At 44.6% G+C, this 14291-nt stretch overlaps 1 protein-coding gene and 1 long non-coding RNA gene across 2 annotated transcripts; one reads left to right on the top strand and one right to left on the bottom strand.

The window, feature by feature from the left end:
- Positions 1 to 2076: 2076 nt before the first annotated feature.
- On the bottom strand, positions 2077 to 4876 carry LOC120704765. The gene is made up of 3 exons (XR_005687664.1): positions 4378 to 4876; positions 3633 to 3700; positions 2077 to 2378 (listed from the first exon to the last, which is right to left on the bottom strand). It is a non-coding gene; the product is annotated as an uncharacterized LOC120704765 (long non-coding RNA).
- Positions 4877 to 12118: 7242 nt separating this feature from the next.
- LOC120704759 lies at positions 12119 to 13122 on the top strand. Its single transcript, XM_039989298.1, has one exon. It carries the CDS (start codon positions 12519 to 12521, stop codon positions 13047 to 13049), a length of 531 nt encoding a protein of 176 aa, XP_039845232.1. The 5' UTR covers positions 12119 to 12518; the 3' UTR covers positions 13050 to 13122.
- Positions 13123 to 14291: the final 1169 nt, after the last annotated feature.

Genomic DNA, 14291 nt, shown 5'->3' with positions numbered 1-14291 from the left:
GGATCCAATGGGACGCCTCCACGTGGCTGGTTGAAGGCGGTGGGGCCCACTGGACCATCGGTCGGCCACCCAGTGGCACCAACCGCCCCCAACTGCTAGGGGATGGGCTATTTTGGGCCTCATCTTGCCTGATCACTTGGGTAGAGCTTGTCTTGAGTGGTTGTGCTTCGGTTCTTAGGCTACTTTTGATCCGTTTGAGCCTGAATCGGTGCTCTGATATTTTCTGTGATTTTATGTTGGGTCAAAGTGTTCTTGCAACCTGCATTTTAGTTCAAAAACACATCTTGCATTTTCTAAAAGGTGAAGTGTGGTTTAGGGACTTATTCGGATAAAGATGTGTGTAAGAAATGCAAACTCTCATGATTTTTTGATCAAGTTGTCGTCTGGAATGATTGTTAGTGAGCGTCAACAAGATCCCCCAAGCTGTCCTTTGCTCGTCCTGAGCAAAGTAGGACTAATCAGATTGTTGATCAGAGAATCACTTTGACTCATGCCTACCTGTCATGTCATAGTCTGAAGCAGAGATGTTCATCTATAAGTTCAAATGCGTTGGCTCTCTTACCTTTGCAGAAGTATCTTACTCCTTCATGGGGCTTCGTAGCTGTCTCCTCATCTTGAGCTGTTGAGAGTTAGAATGGTGTACGATGTAATACTTGTTCACAGATCTACAATCCATTTGGAGATATTTTTAAAAAACTTTTATTATCCTCACCAGGGTAGTATCTGCCTTCAGTCTTTCCTACTACTAGTGGGGATGCACGTGCCCAGGCACGTGTTTGAAACTAATTACATATAATCTCTACATGAATCTAATGTACTCCATATTATGAGAGTTTCATAAAAAATATAGCTAAGTGAACAAATTAAGAGTACTTATCACGTGTTAGTGAGCACCAAATGGATAGGTCAACAATATATACAATTATTAACTTTTCAAAATTATTCATAAAAATGGTCAGAAATCTTCACAACATGGTCTGCAAACAGATAGAGCTATGATCACATAGAGACCGTAAAAGTTTAAAACATATCAAAAAAAGAACTTGCACACTGATGGCATGATTTGATTGTTAGTGTAAGGCTGTGTGTTTGGCAGCGCTCCATTCCATGAGAATTGGGCAGAGCGTTGCCAAACACCGCTGCTCCGCCTCCAAATCGCTCCCCAGTGATTCACGATTTTGGCTTACGGGTGTGGAGATGTGATTGCCCTCTCTGTACGAGACATCCATTGCTTGCTAGCATTTACTATATGCTCTGTTTTGTTGTGTAACCATCAAGAATTAGAAGGATTGCAGGGAGGCAGTTTGAAATTTGAGTCTAATTTGGAAAGGTCCTAGCATTTAGTTCACCCTTCTCATTTCAATGGAATTATCAACTTTGGTTTATAATAGTGCTAAGTGCTAACAGATAGTAACATAACATAATGCAATTTTTTTAGAGACATCACAGAATGTAGTTACATGTTCAGCTTCAGAAATATTTTCCAGAGTGTAACCTCGAGATGTTCAGCTTCAGAAGGCACGTGTCATAGCCAGGGTGAATCGAGAAGAGGCTCATAGCCAGGGTGAATCGAGAAGAGGCTCACCGTGGGCGATGGATTTCACGGCGAGGATGTGCGTTGCAACAAGCGAAAAAAAAAATCCTTATCACCCACGTAGGAGCCACCTCCTACCCTTCTATAAATTTAACTAACTTTTTATGCTATGTACCAAATACTTAACGTTGAAACAAAAACACTAATCATCATAAATATAAATATCCCTTTCTATTTACCTATCTTACAACAAATAGTTGAGTGACCGTGCACAACAAAAAGTAAAAACTAATCCTTGCAGCATGTGCTCTCAATTTCATTTGGAATGCACACAATAAGCACAAACGGAGCAAAAAGAAAAAGGTTGGATTTCTTGGAGATAGCCTAAAACCTAGCTGATTAGTGTACCTTGGTGTACTAAACCTGGGATGGCTGGTCATCCTTTCCTGGCTTAGGTCATGGTCACGCAAAGACTAACACATAGATGCCATTGTCAAGCTCACTCCATTCTATACATGGACAACTATAGAAACTGTATCCCAAATTTGCAAGTTCAGAATATTTTATTGGTATAAAATGGATTGGGTTTTTATAGCAATTGTTGTCAGCTCCAGGTCCAGCTACAACAATCTAAATGCTATCATCATCCTACCTGAAACCTGAGGATCATGTATACAATATTGTCGGGGTGCCCTCTGTGAGAGCCACCTTCCTTAAAATTTACAAATAATCAAATACCTCAATTTCGCTGGCCGTTTCAGAAGGTTCAGCCTTCCTCCTTACTCCTACCTCAACAAGAAGAGTATGCCAACGCCGCTAGCACATTTCCTTCCCATCATTGTCCCTGGATCACATGAAGTTGGAAGATGAATTGATTGATGCACCATGTGTGAAGCTGATATGCCACAAATCTAGAGATTCCCAAATCAACGCCAGATCAAGAAGGCCCAAAGAGGATATGCCACAAATTTGCCGAAGGAACTAAATTAATATTGGTTTGTCCATCACTGCTTGTATAACCTACACCATATCATCCCTGAATTAACATTTTCTAAAAATGCTAGCTAAGCAGTTTGGTTGACCTGACTGACTGCAGTGATTTCCCCCTTCTTAATCTTAATTCTTGAGTTATCAGCCTTTTCCCCCTAAATATCTAGAATCCCTTTCCTAACTCAAGAGTACTCACCCTTAGTTCTCTAAAAAACTCTAAGGTACACAAATAATTAAACTCAAGGTGAGAATCAAAAAAGATTAAAACAAAAACGTTGTGATTGACGACATTGGCATGTTATAGTGAACATGAGATCAACACAAAGGCTAAAAAAAAACTCAGATCAGGTCAGCTACTTGGGGTCGTTTACAAGCATTGTGTACAAAAAAAAAGAATAATAATTCTACTTTTCCCTCCAACAACACAACATTCATGCATTGGAAATCATAAGAATTATCATACATGACCTATGCATCCACCATGTAGGGGGACCAAGGTCTCACCTGGTTTGTCCATATAAATCACAAGCACCAGGACAGATTTTGGCAGATATAAAAGGTAGTCATCAAAACATGCAATCCAAAAAGCGAGAAAGATTATAAGTGACCACCTTCAGAAAGTTCAGATTACAAAGATAACAATTCGCGAACAACCATTTGTCCTACAAATTAAATACGGTTACCAAAACTGAATGTAAATAAACAAGAGTGCTATCACCACTACCCATGTATGCAAGCTGCAGATTGTGTGATCTACTGTCATCAACACAGTTCAGTACAACCACGACAAGCATTGGAGATTGAAAGAGAACCGATGCGTTTTTTCCTACAAATTAAATATGGTTACCAAAACTGAATGTAAATAAACAAGACTGCTATCACAACTACCCATGTATGCAAGCTGCAGATTGTCATCAATACAGTTCAGTACAACCACGACAAGCATTGGAGATTGAAGGAGAACTGATGCGTTTAGAAGGAAAATTATGTGATCTACTCTCATCCAATTGTGTCACCCAAGCACTCTAAGATCTACTCATATCCAATTGTCAAGCACAAGCACAAAAACATGTAGCTTCGATTCAAGAAAGAAGGGGAAAATGGTCACCTTGGCCGGTAGGAGAGAAGTTGTGCTCAAATACGAAGATGTGGCCATCAGTGTGCCGGTCCCGAGCTCTAGCAACGCATCAAATGGATAGATAGTTAACACCAAATGGATACAGCTAACCAAATGGATACCAATTTTTACTCAGAGTTCAAGGATATAAATGTTAAGCTATCAAAATCTATCAAGAATGATAACTAACTCATTAGGATTAATTCATTTGTCACCAAGATCAAATGTCTACCAATCAGCACCAAGTTTATCAGGAGACTTGCTAAATGACCCTCATGGTACATTCATCACAACGACCATAATTTTCTGCAACTCAGAGACTTCTCCAATATCACTGAGAAAACTCTACATTGGTTCTCCATATTTAACCATAATAAAAGTGTGGCATACTCTCTATGTATAGATATAGATTATTTTAGTACACCTAGCTTTTTTTTAACTTGAATTGCATGCTACAGCAGTTGTGGTCTGTAACTGTCTAAAATTTTAGAAAGAAGATATGTCAATTCAATTCAAAAAGGCAATGAAGAATTCAGAAACAAACATATATTTAAAACGGCATTCCTTTGTAGCCTGTACAAAGTAATACACCAAATGTCCATGATGACGAATGAGGAAGATATTAATATCCCTTCTACTCACGAGAATTGAAAAGATCTACTACCTATACGGACAGTCCACACCTCCATGCGAAATCAATCAAAAGAGTGGGAATCGGAGGGGATGAAGGGCAAACCTATGAAGAAATCCATCAGCTTAAGGTGACGGTGAGGAAGTTCAGTTGCCGCGTGTGGGCTTCACCTTTGCGTCCTCGCCCACGCTGCAAGAGGCTACCGATTGAAAGAAGGGGGCGCTCCATCCTGGCAACGAAATCGAAGGGACAGAGGGTCGTTTCGTGCTTGATTCCTGTTGCCTGAGATCGATTCACGCCACCGGAGGTCGATTCCCGTTGCCGAAGATCGATTCGCGTCACGGGAGCTCGCTGTTGGGATCCACTTGCGACGGCGCGGTGCCTTTCTCTATCGCCCACGCCTTCTCCTTGCACTCCCCGCAGCCCACCCTCGGCAGTGGTGGCGGAGGATTGGCACGGGAGGCTAGGGCGCGGGGGTGGAGGAGTCTCACTTGTAGGCGCCCACGTACACTGAGAAGGACGTCGATGGGCGTCGTGGGGCACGACATCAGGGGCGCGGCGTCGGCCGCGGCGGCGTGTCAGGGTGCTGGGGGGGGGGGGGGGGGGGGGGCCGGGGGCGTCGCGTCGGGCGCGTCGGCGTCGTGGGCGGCGCGTCGGCGTCGTGGGCGGCGCGTCGGCGTCGTGGGCGCGCGGCGGGGGCGTCGGCGTGGCAGGGTGCGGGGGCGCGCGACGTCGGGGGCGGCGGCAGTGTCGTAGGCGCGACGTCGGGGGCGGCGGCATCGTGGGCGCGACGTCGGGGGTGGCGGCGTGGCAGGGTGCGGGGGGCGCGACGTCGGCGGCGGCGGCGTCGGGTGCGGCGGGTACGGTGCCTCCCCTCGCAGGGCGTCGTCACAGGGGGCGTCGTCGCGGCGTCAGGGGAGCGTGGCAGGGGAGGCGGCGCTACAGGGGCGCGGGCGGGGAAAGCGGCGTGGGTAACGCGGGGGAGCGGGGCGGGTACAGTGCGCGGGTAGCTTTGGTGAGAAAAAAAAGGAGATTTGGGCAGAAACAATTTCTTTGATGGTATTTTTATCTCCCATCAAATATCCTGTCAAGCATCTAGTTCTTCCATGTGGGTCTTCAAAAGAGGATTTGTGAGAGGGGTGGCTCGATTAATGTAGGTGAGAAAGCAACTCAATTCTTTCATCTTTTATAGTATAGATTTATAGTATAGACTATATAAAGTTTTTGTGGAGCTCAGGGTAGAATAAAAACAGGGCATACTTGTATTCAGTATATTGTAAAATCAAAGAGAGAATCCATAGAGAAACAGGTCGTGCAATCTCGATCAAAAGGTGCAAGTCCATGAGTGGATGGACGGATGGATATGGCTTACTCCTTAAGGCATTGGTTCTCTCTTATATCATTTCTTTCTTTCTTCTCTTTTTTTTGAGACATTGCTACCCCTCTCTTTCTTTCTTTCTTTTTTGGGTCATGCTTCTTTGGCATGCCATCTTTTCTCTTTTTGGGGCAACTATAATCTAACTTTATTTTATTTTAGGGATGTTCTACGATAGAGATTACCAAAATATGGAGTATTTATTAATGGATGGTGGTGCTAATTTCCAATGTAGGAATGTCACAAATGGATGAGACGTGTATGTGTTTATGATCGAGAAAGCATGAAAAGCATCTCATTAGAGTCACACCAATTTGACAAAACTCAACAGAACATCAAGCAACATATGTGAAAGGTTTTTCATGGAATAAAACATATGACTCTGGTAGGACTTGCTTATCACTGAGGAACTTGCCTTTTTAGCTTTTCGAAAACAAAAGACTCCAGATTTCAAGTATCCCTAGAGTAAATTTGTACAACTTTATTAACCATATCTATACTCACAATAACTTAGACTTGGATCAAGCATATGCAACCCACGGAACTTTCAGGTTCATTGGCAAAGCGTTTACATAGCCAACAGACTTAAACTTAAGAGAACTTTCATTGCCAAACTAAACACAACAGATATGGTAGAGCAAAGCAAAACTCATCCTTACAACTTTTATAAGAAGTTAAAACATTATTACCACGCATGACAAAAGGGAAATAAAGCAGTAAATATTTATTTTGTTTTGGAAGTTTTTTTATCAAATTTTATTCAAAAGCAGGTAAAGGATACAGTTGACTTAGGGGAGGGGATCTCCCCCAAGCTAGCTCTTGGTTTAGGGTCCGAAAAACAGGACCTTTTTCCATACCTAATCAGGTTGAGGTCGTTTCGTCCATACTTGGAGAAGTAGTAGCGGGCGATGATGTCTTCTTCTTCTTGCGCCATGCTTTCTTGGTCTTCTTTGGTAGCGTAGATGGCGCAGGAGTAGGATCCTCGGGGGCGGGATAGACAATTTGTAGATCCTCCCATACAGTGTTGGTGATGAAATCAGGGACCTTCTGATCGTCCCCTACTGGCTCTGTTAGGGGAGTGTGAATCTCCCAATCTTCCCAAGCAGGCTCGGATGGGGAGTGATGAATGCCCCAATTCTCCCAACCGGGTTCTACCCATAACCCCTATTTCTCGCTATCCTCATGGATCAAGAATAACTCCCTTTTGTTTTAAAACTTGAGTTTTATAGTTTTTCCCATAATGCGGAGGCTGATCTTTCCTGTCCCGGCATCTATTCTTGCGTTCGTGTCTCTCAGGAATGGCCGCCCAAGTATGAGTGGAATCCCGAGGTCTCCTTCCATATCGAGGACCATGAAGTCCGCGAATATGAAGGTGTTTTTGACCTTTACTAAGAGATTTTCCATGACTCCTTCGGGATATCTCACGGTAGAGTCCACCAGCTGTACACACATAGTGGTAGGGAAAGTGATGGATAGCTTAGTTTCTCAAATGTTACCTTGGGCATAATGTTGACACTAGCACCAGGGTCACACAGAGCATGATCAAAGTTGTAGTCGAAGATCGAGCAACTGATCACTGGAGTTCCAGGATCCTCTCGTATTGTAGCTGCTAGTTCGCCCCACGCGCTCCTTCTGGGGCGTGTGAGCATCTCTACGTAGCTGGTGAAGGGTGCTTTGCTGGGAGACTTCTCCCACATAGCATTTATGACGTTGACACTCTCTAGAGTCGATTCGGGTTGCCCGGAATCTTCCCTAGTTCAACAGCAGGAGTAGTAGCAGCCAGCTGAGCTAACTGTGGTTCAAACATCTTGTTGAAACTTAGCTGATTCTTGATGGCTGTAGAGAATCCGTCCATCTTGGCATGGATGGTCTCCATAGATTTGTCTGTAGCGGCCAACTTCTTCTGAAGGGACTCATTGATCTTCACTTGGCCGTCAAGGTAGGTTGGTTAGGATTGAAAGAATTTGAATTGCCATTACCTCCTTGATAATATGGGCGTGGTTGATTCCACTCCTGACCTTCTTGTGGACGAAACCCATTGTTATTACCATTGAGATATAGTGCTTCTTCTTGGGTTTCCGGGCAGTTGTCACCCGAATGTCCAACATTCCCGCACACCTCGCACGTCATGCAAGTTTCCCAGACTTGAAGTGTTTGCATTTGAGCCTTATCTTGGGAATAATTCTCGAATTTCTTGAGGAGGAGATCAATCTTCATAGCAAGTATGTCGGCCTTCTTGACGGAGTGCATGCCTCACTGGCGTAGTTGGAGGCGATCATCGCTCCAACCTTGGTTGGACACCATCTTCTCGATTAATGATGTAGCTCTTTCAATGGCCAGCGAGAAGAAAGCTTCACCCGCAGCGGCATCCACATGGTCATGGGAAGACTGAGTCAACCCATTGTAGAAGTTCTGGAGAATGAGCCAATTGTCGATTCTGTGGTGCGGACATGCCAGAATGTACTCCTAAAGTCTCTCTGAAGCTTCAAGAATTTCTCATTTGATGCCTGTTGAAAGTTCAAAATTCTCCCACGAAGAGCATTGGTTTTGCCCGTCAGAAAGAACTTCGCGAGGAATGCCTTGGCACATTTGTCCCAAGTGTCCACAGCAGCCTTGTTAGCATAAAACCATTGCTTCGCTCTCCCTAGAAGAGAGAACGGGAACAAACGGAGCCGGATACACCCTTGATAACAAAAGTACTGCAGAGCTCTAGGAACTGCTGGAGATGAGCGCTGGTATCCTCATTAGCCTTGCCACATAAAGGGCTGGCCTGCACCATCGTAGTGAGACCCGTCTTGATCTCGAAATTTTCTCCTCCGGTGTTAACCTCGGGCTCGGTAGGGACCTGGTTAGCAGACGGAGCAGAGTAATCACGGAGTGTCTTCTGGGCCATAGCTTGAGAAGCCGACGACGATGTGATGACTGGTTCGGCGGCTGAGAGTGGTCTCCGAGGTGATACGAGACGAGCTCAAGTCCTCCTCAGAAGTGACTCTGGATCGGAATGAAAATTTTGCGGCAAGTCGAAATCGGTCATACACTACCCTATTTTCACATCAACAAAGACAGAAAACAAAGCCAAGTTAGCCTATTTAGCAAGCGAATACCAATTTTGATTTTGTTCATAACTTTGTCTATATACTTCAATCTGTGCCTTCCCCGGTAACGGTGCCAAAAATGCTTGTTGGCGCCTACCAGCGTCACCACCGGGAAACAGTGATGATGCCCGCAGACGCCAATTGGGGTGGCAAATATTTCATGAACTACGAATAAATCCGCAAGTGCATGGAATACTGGTACTGCATTTTACCCGGGAATATACCGGGGTGTCATTTATATTTTCGCAGGAAATGTGGTGAATGAAGAGATATAGACTAGTTGACGAACTTTATTTCGATTGGATATTCAAGTGCATAAATAGGGGTAAGATAAATAACATGGTAGGATGTACTGTAGTGTGACACAGACACAACTACCCTTAAGATAAATAAAATAAAAGAAGATGCTATAGGCCTGGAGCAAGGCAGAAGTTAGAGATCGAGTCAACTGTGCTAGGCTAGCTATATCTATGTTATCTTATGGTTAGATCGTCAGAGATTAAACTACACAACAAGGAGACCGCAATCGAAGCAACAAGAGAAGCCCGTACACCCCGGCGGCTTTATGTACCTCCTACCTCCCATACCAAATGTGGAGGATTACTAGGGCTCGAACAAGACTGTCACCACCTACCGGCTACCTCTACAAACTGTGGGTATAGTTAACATCCAGCAACACTTTGCTGATCTAAACACCATGTCTACACTAGTAAGCGATACTCTAGTGTGTGTGTCCTTGGATGAGCCTGAACCCATAGATAGTGTACTCATATTGCTCAGTGGATACGATACCCTAGAATACTTCTAGGTGAAAGCTACACCGGTATTCGTGCGCTTGCAGATTTTATTCGTGACATTACAAAGTACCAACAAACTTTCTGGCGCCATTGCCGGGAAACAGTAGCTACATTATCTACGGACTCAGTCGTCCTCATATCTTTTTTATTTTCTTTCCTTCTACCTTTACCCCCGCTACCCATGGGGAAGCTATCCTTTAAAAGCTTCTCTATCCTAAGGGATGTATTCACCATCCTTTTTAATTTTCTTTCTGCTATCTTCACCCCCGATATCACGGAGCAACTTTCTATCCACAACCATTCTGCTCCTTAGGGCGAGTTCTCTGAGCCATCATCACCTTCCTCATCTAGTTATGAACTCGACCCAGGCTTTATAGCCATGGTTCGGAAGCGACCATTCTCTGGAGAAATTCATGAAGATCCGTACGACTATTTGCAAGAATTTGAGGAACTGTGTTCGGGTCTAGTGATTCTAGGCATGACACAGGAAATCTTGCAGTGGAATTGTTTCCTTTCTCTCTCATAGGAGGGCGGAACAATGGTACACCTGCACGATAGGGAATATGACCAGTGATTCGGAAGAACTTCGAGATGACTTTTGTTACTCATTCTCCCTCACCAAACGCATAGACTCCCTACCGACTGACATCCTCGCTTTTGAGCAATTACAGAAGGAGTCCACAGGGGCAGTTTGGGCTAGATTCTTACACCTTTTGGTGTCTAGCCCAGACTTCTCTGTACCCGATGATGTATCGTTGAACGTTTTCTACTCGGGTTTAGACATGAAATCTGCCCTAGAGCTTGACGTTGCCAGCGGAGGTTGGTTCACACACACCTCCGGTGGAAGGAAGAGACATCCTAGATAGCTTTCTAGAAAACTCTTTCTTCGCTATCGAACATAGTGAACCCCATTAGAAGGAATCCGCGTCAAGCCACGAGAGTCTCTCAACAATCGAATCTGAGCTTTCATCTTCTACATCCCAATATTCGTCTGTTGAGCCCTCTCCCGAACCACGAACACTGAAGGAAGAAGAAATTCAACCTTCCGAGTTCTCTTCCCGATTCAAGAATAATCCTTCGGGAAACATCCAAAATACCTTGAATCATTTTAGGCACAACAAGCCTACGGTAGTGTTGTGTCTTTATGAGACCATAGATGGATTTTCCCGCCATACACCTTCAATGGATTGGTCGAAAGAAGCAAGACGTACTTCCGAAGCAATTCGGATTAGCCCAACCTCCACGACCATCCCTTGTTTTATGAAGGGAAATGCCATAGAAGCTCTTCATGACCCTTCTGCTGAGGTTTGCATCATACCCGAGTGCCTCTTGGACACTTTTGTGGGCAACAAGCCTCTAACCCCGACCGACAAGTACTTTAAAAGTCCATCCGGGCTTTTCTTTGAATGTTGAGGGATCGCAAGGGACGTGCCTATCACAATAGACAAAATTGAGGTGCACTTGGATTTTTACATCTAAACCGATGCCCGAAGCAATCAGTTATAGACCTATCTCTCTTACCTCAAGATTCTTATCCATTGAAAATTTTCTTTATCCTTGCCTGTCAAATTATTGTTGTCCTTGAACGAATCTGATTCTTAATTAGATAGTACACTTACGTTTTCTGTAGATTCGATACTCTGAAATTCTCTTGGGTGTAAGCTAAATCGTTTTCTATACATTTGCGGATTTCTTTATGTTTGTTAAAAATACCAAAAAATAAGGTCGGGAGAGTATATCATCAGTCATCACCTAATTATTAACAAGTTACCTCATGGCGCCATGGTTCTGCACATGTTCCTGCACGTCCAAGTGATGAGCAGCTATGATTGGGATCTATTGCCATATGTGCTTTGTTTGTGATAACAATTCTTTTAGAGAATGATATTTTGGTTAATGAGATTCAAATGTTTAAACCAAGGTTATATCTTGGAAACTACTACTAAATATTAAAGTCATCAATTATAGTTCGTTATATAGATTAGCCATGTGGAGGATGTTATGAGTAGAGTTGTGTATATATTTAAACAATAGGTCCGAATAAATTTGTGATAAAATTCATTGTCCATGTGTTCCCTGGGAACAGCTTCATTCTAAACGCCTCCACATGTAACTAGGGAATATCTGACAACTGGAAGGCTTCAATAATGACACTAAACTGTAATAATCAAGTTTTTACAGTGTAACAACTTCACGGATTCTGGTGTGCTTTTCTATTGTCTACGTCATCGGAGTGGAATAATCTGTCGCGTGTCTACTTGAACGATCCTTGATCCAATTTTTGTCTCGTGCTCACGAGTGTCTCTGCTTGAATGACTGCAGTTGCAGTGCCACTCTCAGAGAGCAACACAGAGTGATAAAGTATACTATTTCTACAAGGGTGCGTGTCACACTTCAAATTAAGTAAACTACCCAACGCATTATTACTGACGAGTGATGAGAGACATACGCCTACCACAAGCTAAATTAAAGTTGATGTAGTGTGTACACACATAGTAGTTATGTTGATGTCATAAACATTGACATAATTGCTTGTTTTATTTCTTCACACTGACTGGAAAATATCTTGTTGACAGGAGAAAGTTCGTTACCGGTGGCAGATAGTCCCTCCGTTCCACATCGATAAACAGCTTATCATGCTGCATCTCCTGCTCACAATCAGCTACTCTCGTTTCCCTCCCTCGCCTTTATTTGCAAGTGGTGGCCGAGTGATGAGAATCAGAATGGAAGTCGCGTGAGCCGTGACCTTCCGCTTGCTTTGATCATGCATATATCTCCATCGATCACAAGCTCCACCACCTTCGCGTTGCTTGTCACCTCCACCCACTTGTAAAGCTCCTCCGCTTTTTCTGCCCTGGCCTGTCTCTTCCTATCCCTTCTCCCCCCTGCTGCTCTCTCTCTCTCTCTCTCACTCTCATCTGTTTCTTTCTTGCTCCTTGGATCGAGGCAAAAAGCGAGCGAGGGCAATATATATCAAGGATGGCGATGGCCGATCACGAGGCGGTGGCCTTCAGCAGCGGCGCCTCGCTCCTGGTCTGGGACTGCGGCAGCGCGCTCTACGACTCCTACGAGCTCGCCGCCTTCACGCGCCAGCTCGACGCCGCTGTGCTCGCCTGCGGCCGGTCGCTCTCCATGCCGCACCTCCCGTCCGCAGCACCGCCGCCGCCGCCGCCGCCGGACGACGCCCAGCTGCAGGGGGCCGGCCGGCGCCGGAGGAGGCGGCGCCTGCCCGCGCTGCTCCGGAGGCTGTTCTCCAAGTTGCTGCGGCTGCGGCTGCCGGCACCCGGCGCGGGGCGGGGCGCGGCCTACCGGACGGGGGATGACGGAGCCGGCGGGTCGCCGTGGTCCGGCGCCCTGACGTCCATCCCGGAGGAGCAGAGCTCCAGCAGCGCTGAGATGGGGTCGTCCCCAGTGGAGCCCGGCACGAGAGCGCTGCGGAAGACGCAGTCGGAGCGCTTCGTCGGCAGCAAGACGGCGTCGTCGGTGGTGCAATTCGAGGTCGTCTTGTAGCTATATGCAAGTATTCAGTGTAGTAGTGTGTTTAGCACTGTTTGTATAAACTATGGTGGCAACAAATTAAATGAAGTCGTTGTGACATTAAGAACACGTTATGTGCGAGAACCGCATTCATCTCTGCAGTGCTGCAACGTAGGCGCGCAAAAACTGTTTAATTTCATCCCATCTTCGAGTTTTCACCGGTGTTCAGTGAAAAAAAAACAGGTTAAACATTGATATTTTTTTATAGTAAACTAGCTATGGCCGTGAACTGAACCAAAAACTTCTTTTATGTTGAAATGACTTCTATTTAGAGGCGAAATATATCTATGAATTAGGCCATTTTCATATGGGAAAATTCATTTCCTAAAAAATTCTTCTACGGGCTAGACTGCAACAGGAGTAGAGTAGAAATACTTACAGAAGAAGATACTCAAAATTTCAAATAGTGAAGAAGTACGTCTTGTGGAATTCTGAAAATGACATCTTATTGCAAAGTCAAAACATGATTTGGAAAAGTGGGCAGTAGTACATAAGTCAATGGTAAACATTATTAAAGATATCCTAGAAATCAGTGGAAAGCCCATGTCACCAACATGGCTGGAGACAAGCCAACAACTACCGCGAACTACTCATAACCCAGCGAGAATTCAGAGAAACATATGTAGCCAATAATCTTGAGGACGGAAAGGTTGTGCGTTCAGGTTAACGGATCATCCCTCCTCATCATCCCCTATCTAAAGAACCATATGTCGCAAGCTGAACATGAACAAAATTTTACTTGTATAGACTTTGAATCCATAGGTTGTTATGCAGCAGCTATTTTATATAACGCGTGCTCAACGCATATGAAGTCAAAACATGTGTTCACGATCAGATCCAATCATCCATGCCGGTCGTTGTAACTCATCGGCACTTAATAGCACAATCCAACCAGCCAGCTACACACACCACATGTGCACACAAACATTTCTAACCACAGCCTACAACGAATTGAATCAGCAATGAGCAGCAGGACACGTTCAAGACCAAAGCTCTAAAAATGATTTATATCGAAAATAAGGATTCACCTATGTTAGAGTTGAAAGTAGTTTCACAGCAAAGAAGTTTAACATTAAATACTTTGCGCGGGCAAAGTTGGCTTGTCCATGATCTCTTCTTTCGGACAAGTACAATAGTGCAGACAACTGCTGTCTTTTTGTCACAAACAGACAGCTTGTACAATGAGTTGTTTGTTTGGCTGTCTGCAGGGTGATT

Source organism: Panicum virgatum, chromosome 4K (assembly GCF_016808335.1).
Source record: "Panicum virgatum strain AP13 chromosome 4K, P.virgatum_v5, whole genome shotgun sequence".
Taxonomy (NCBI): Eukaryota; Viridiplantae; Streptophyta; class Magnoliopsida; order Poales; family Poaceae; genus Panicum; species Panicum virgatum.
The sequence above is the reverse complement of the archived record's forward strand: the minus strand, read 5'-3'. Positions and strand labels throughout refer to the sequence as shown.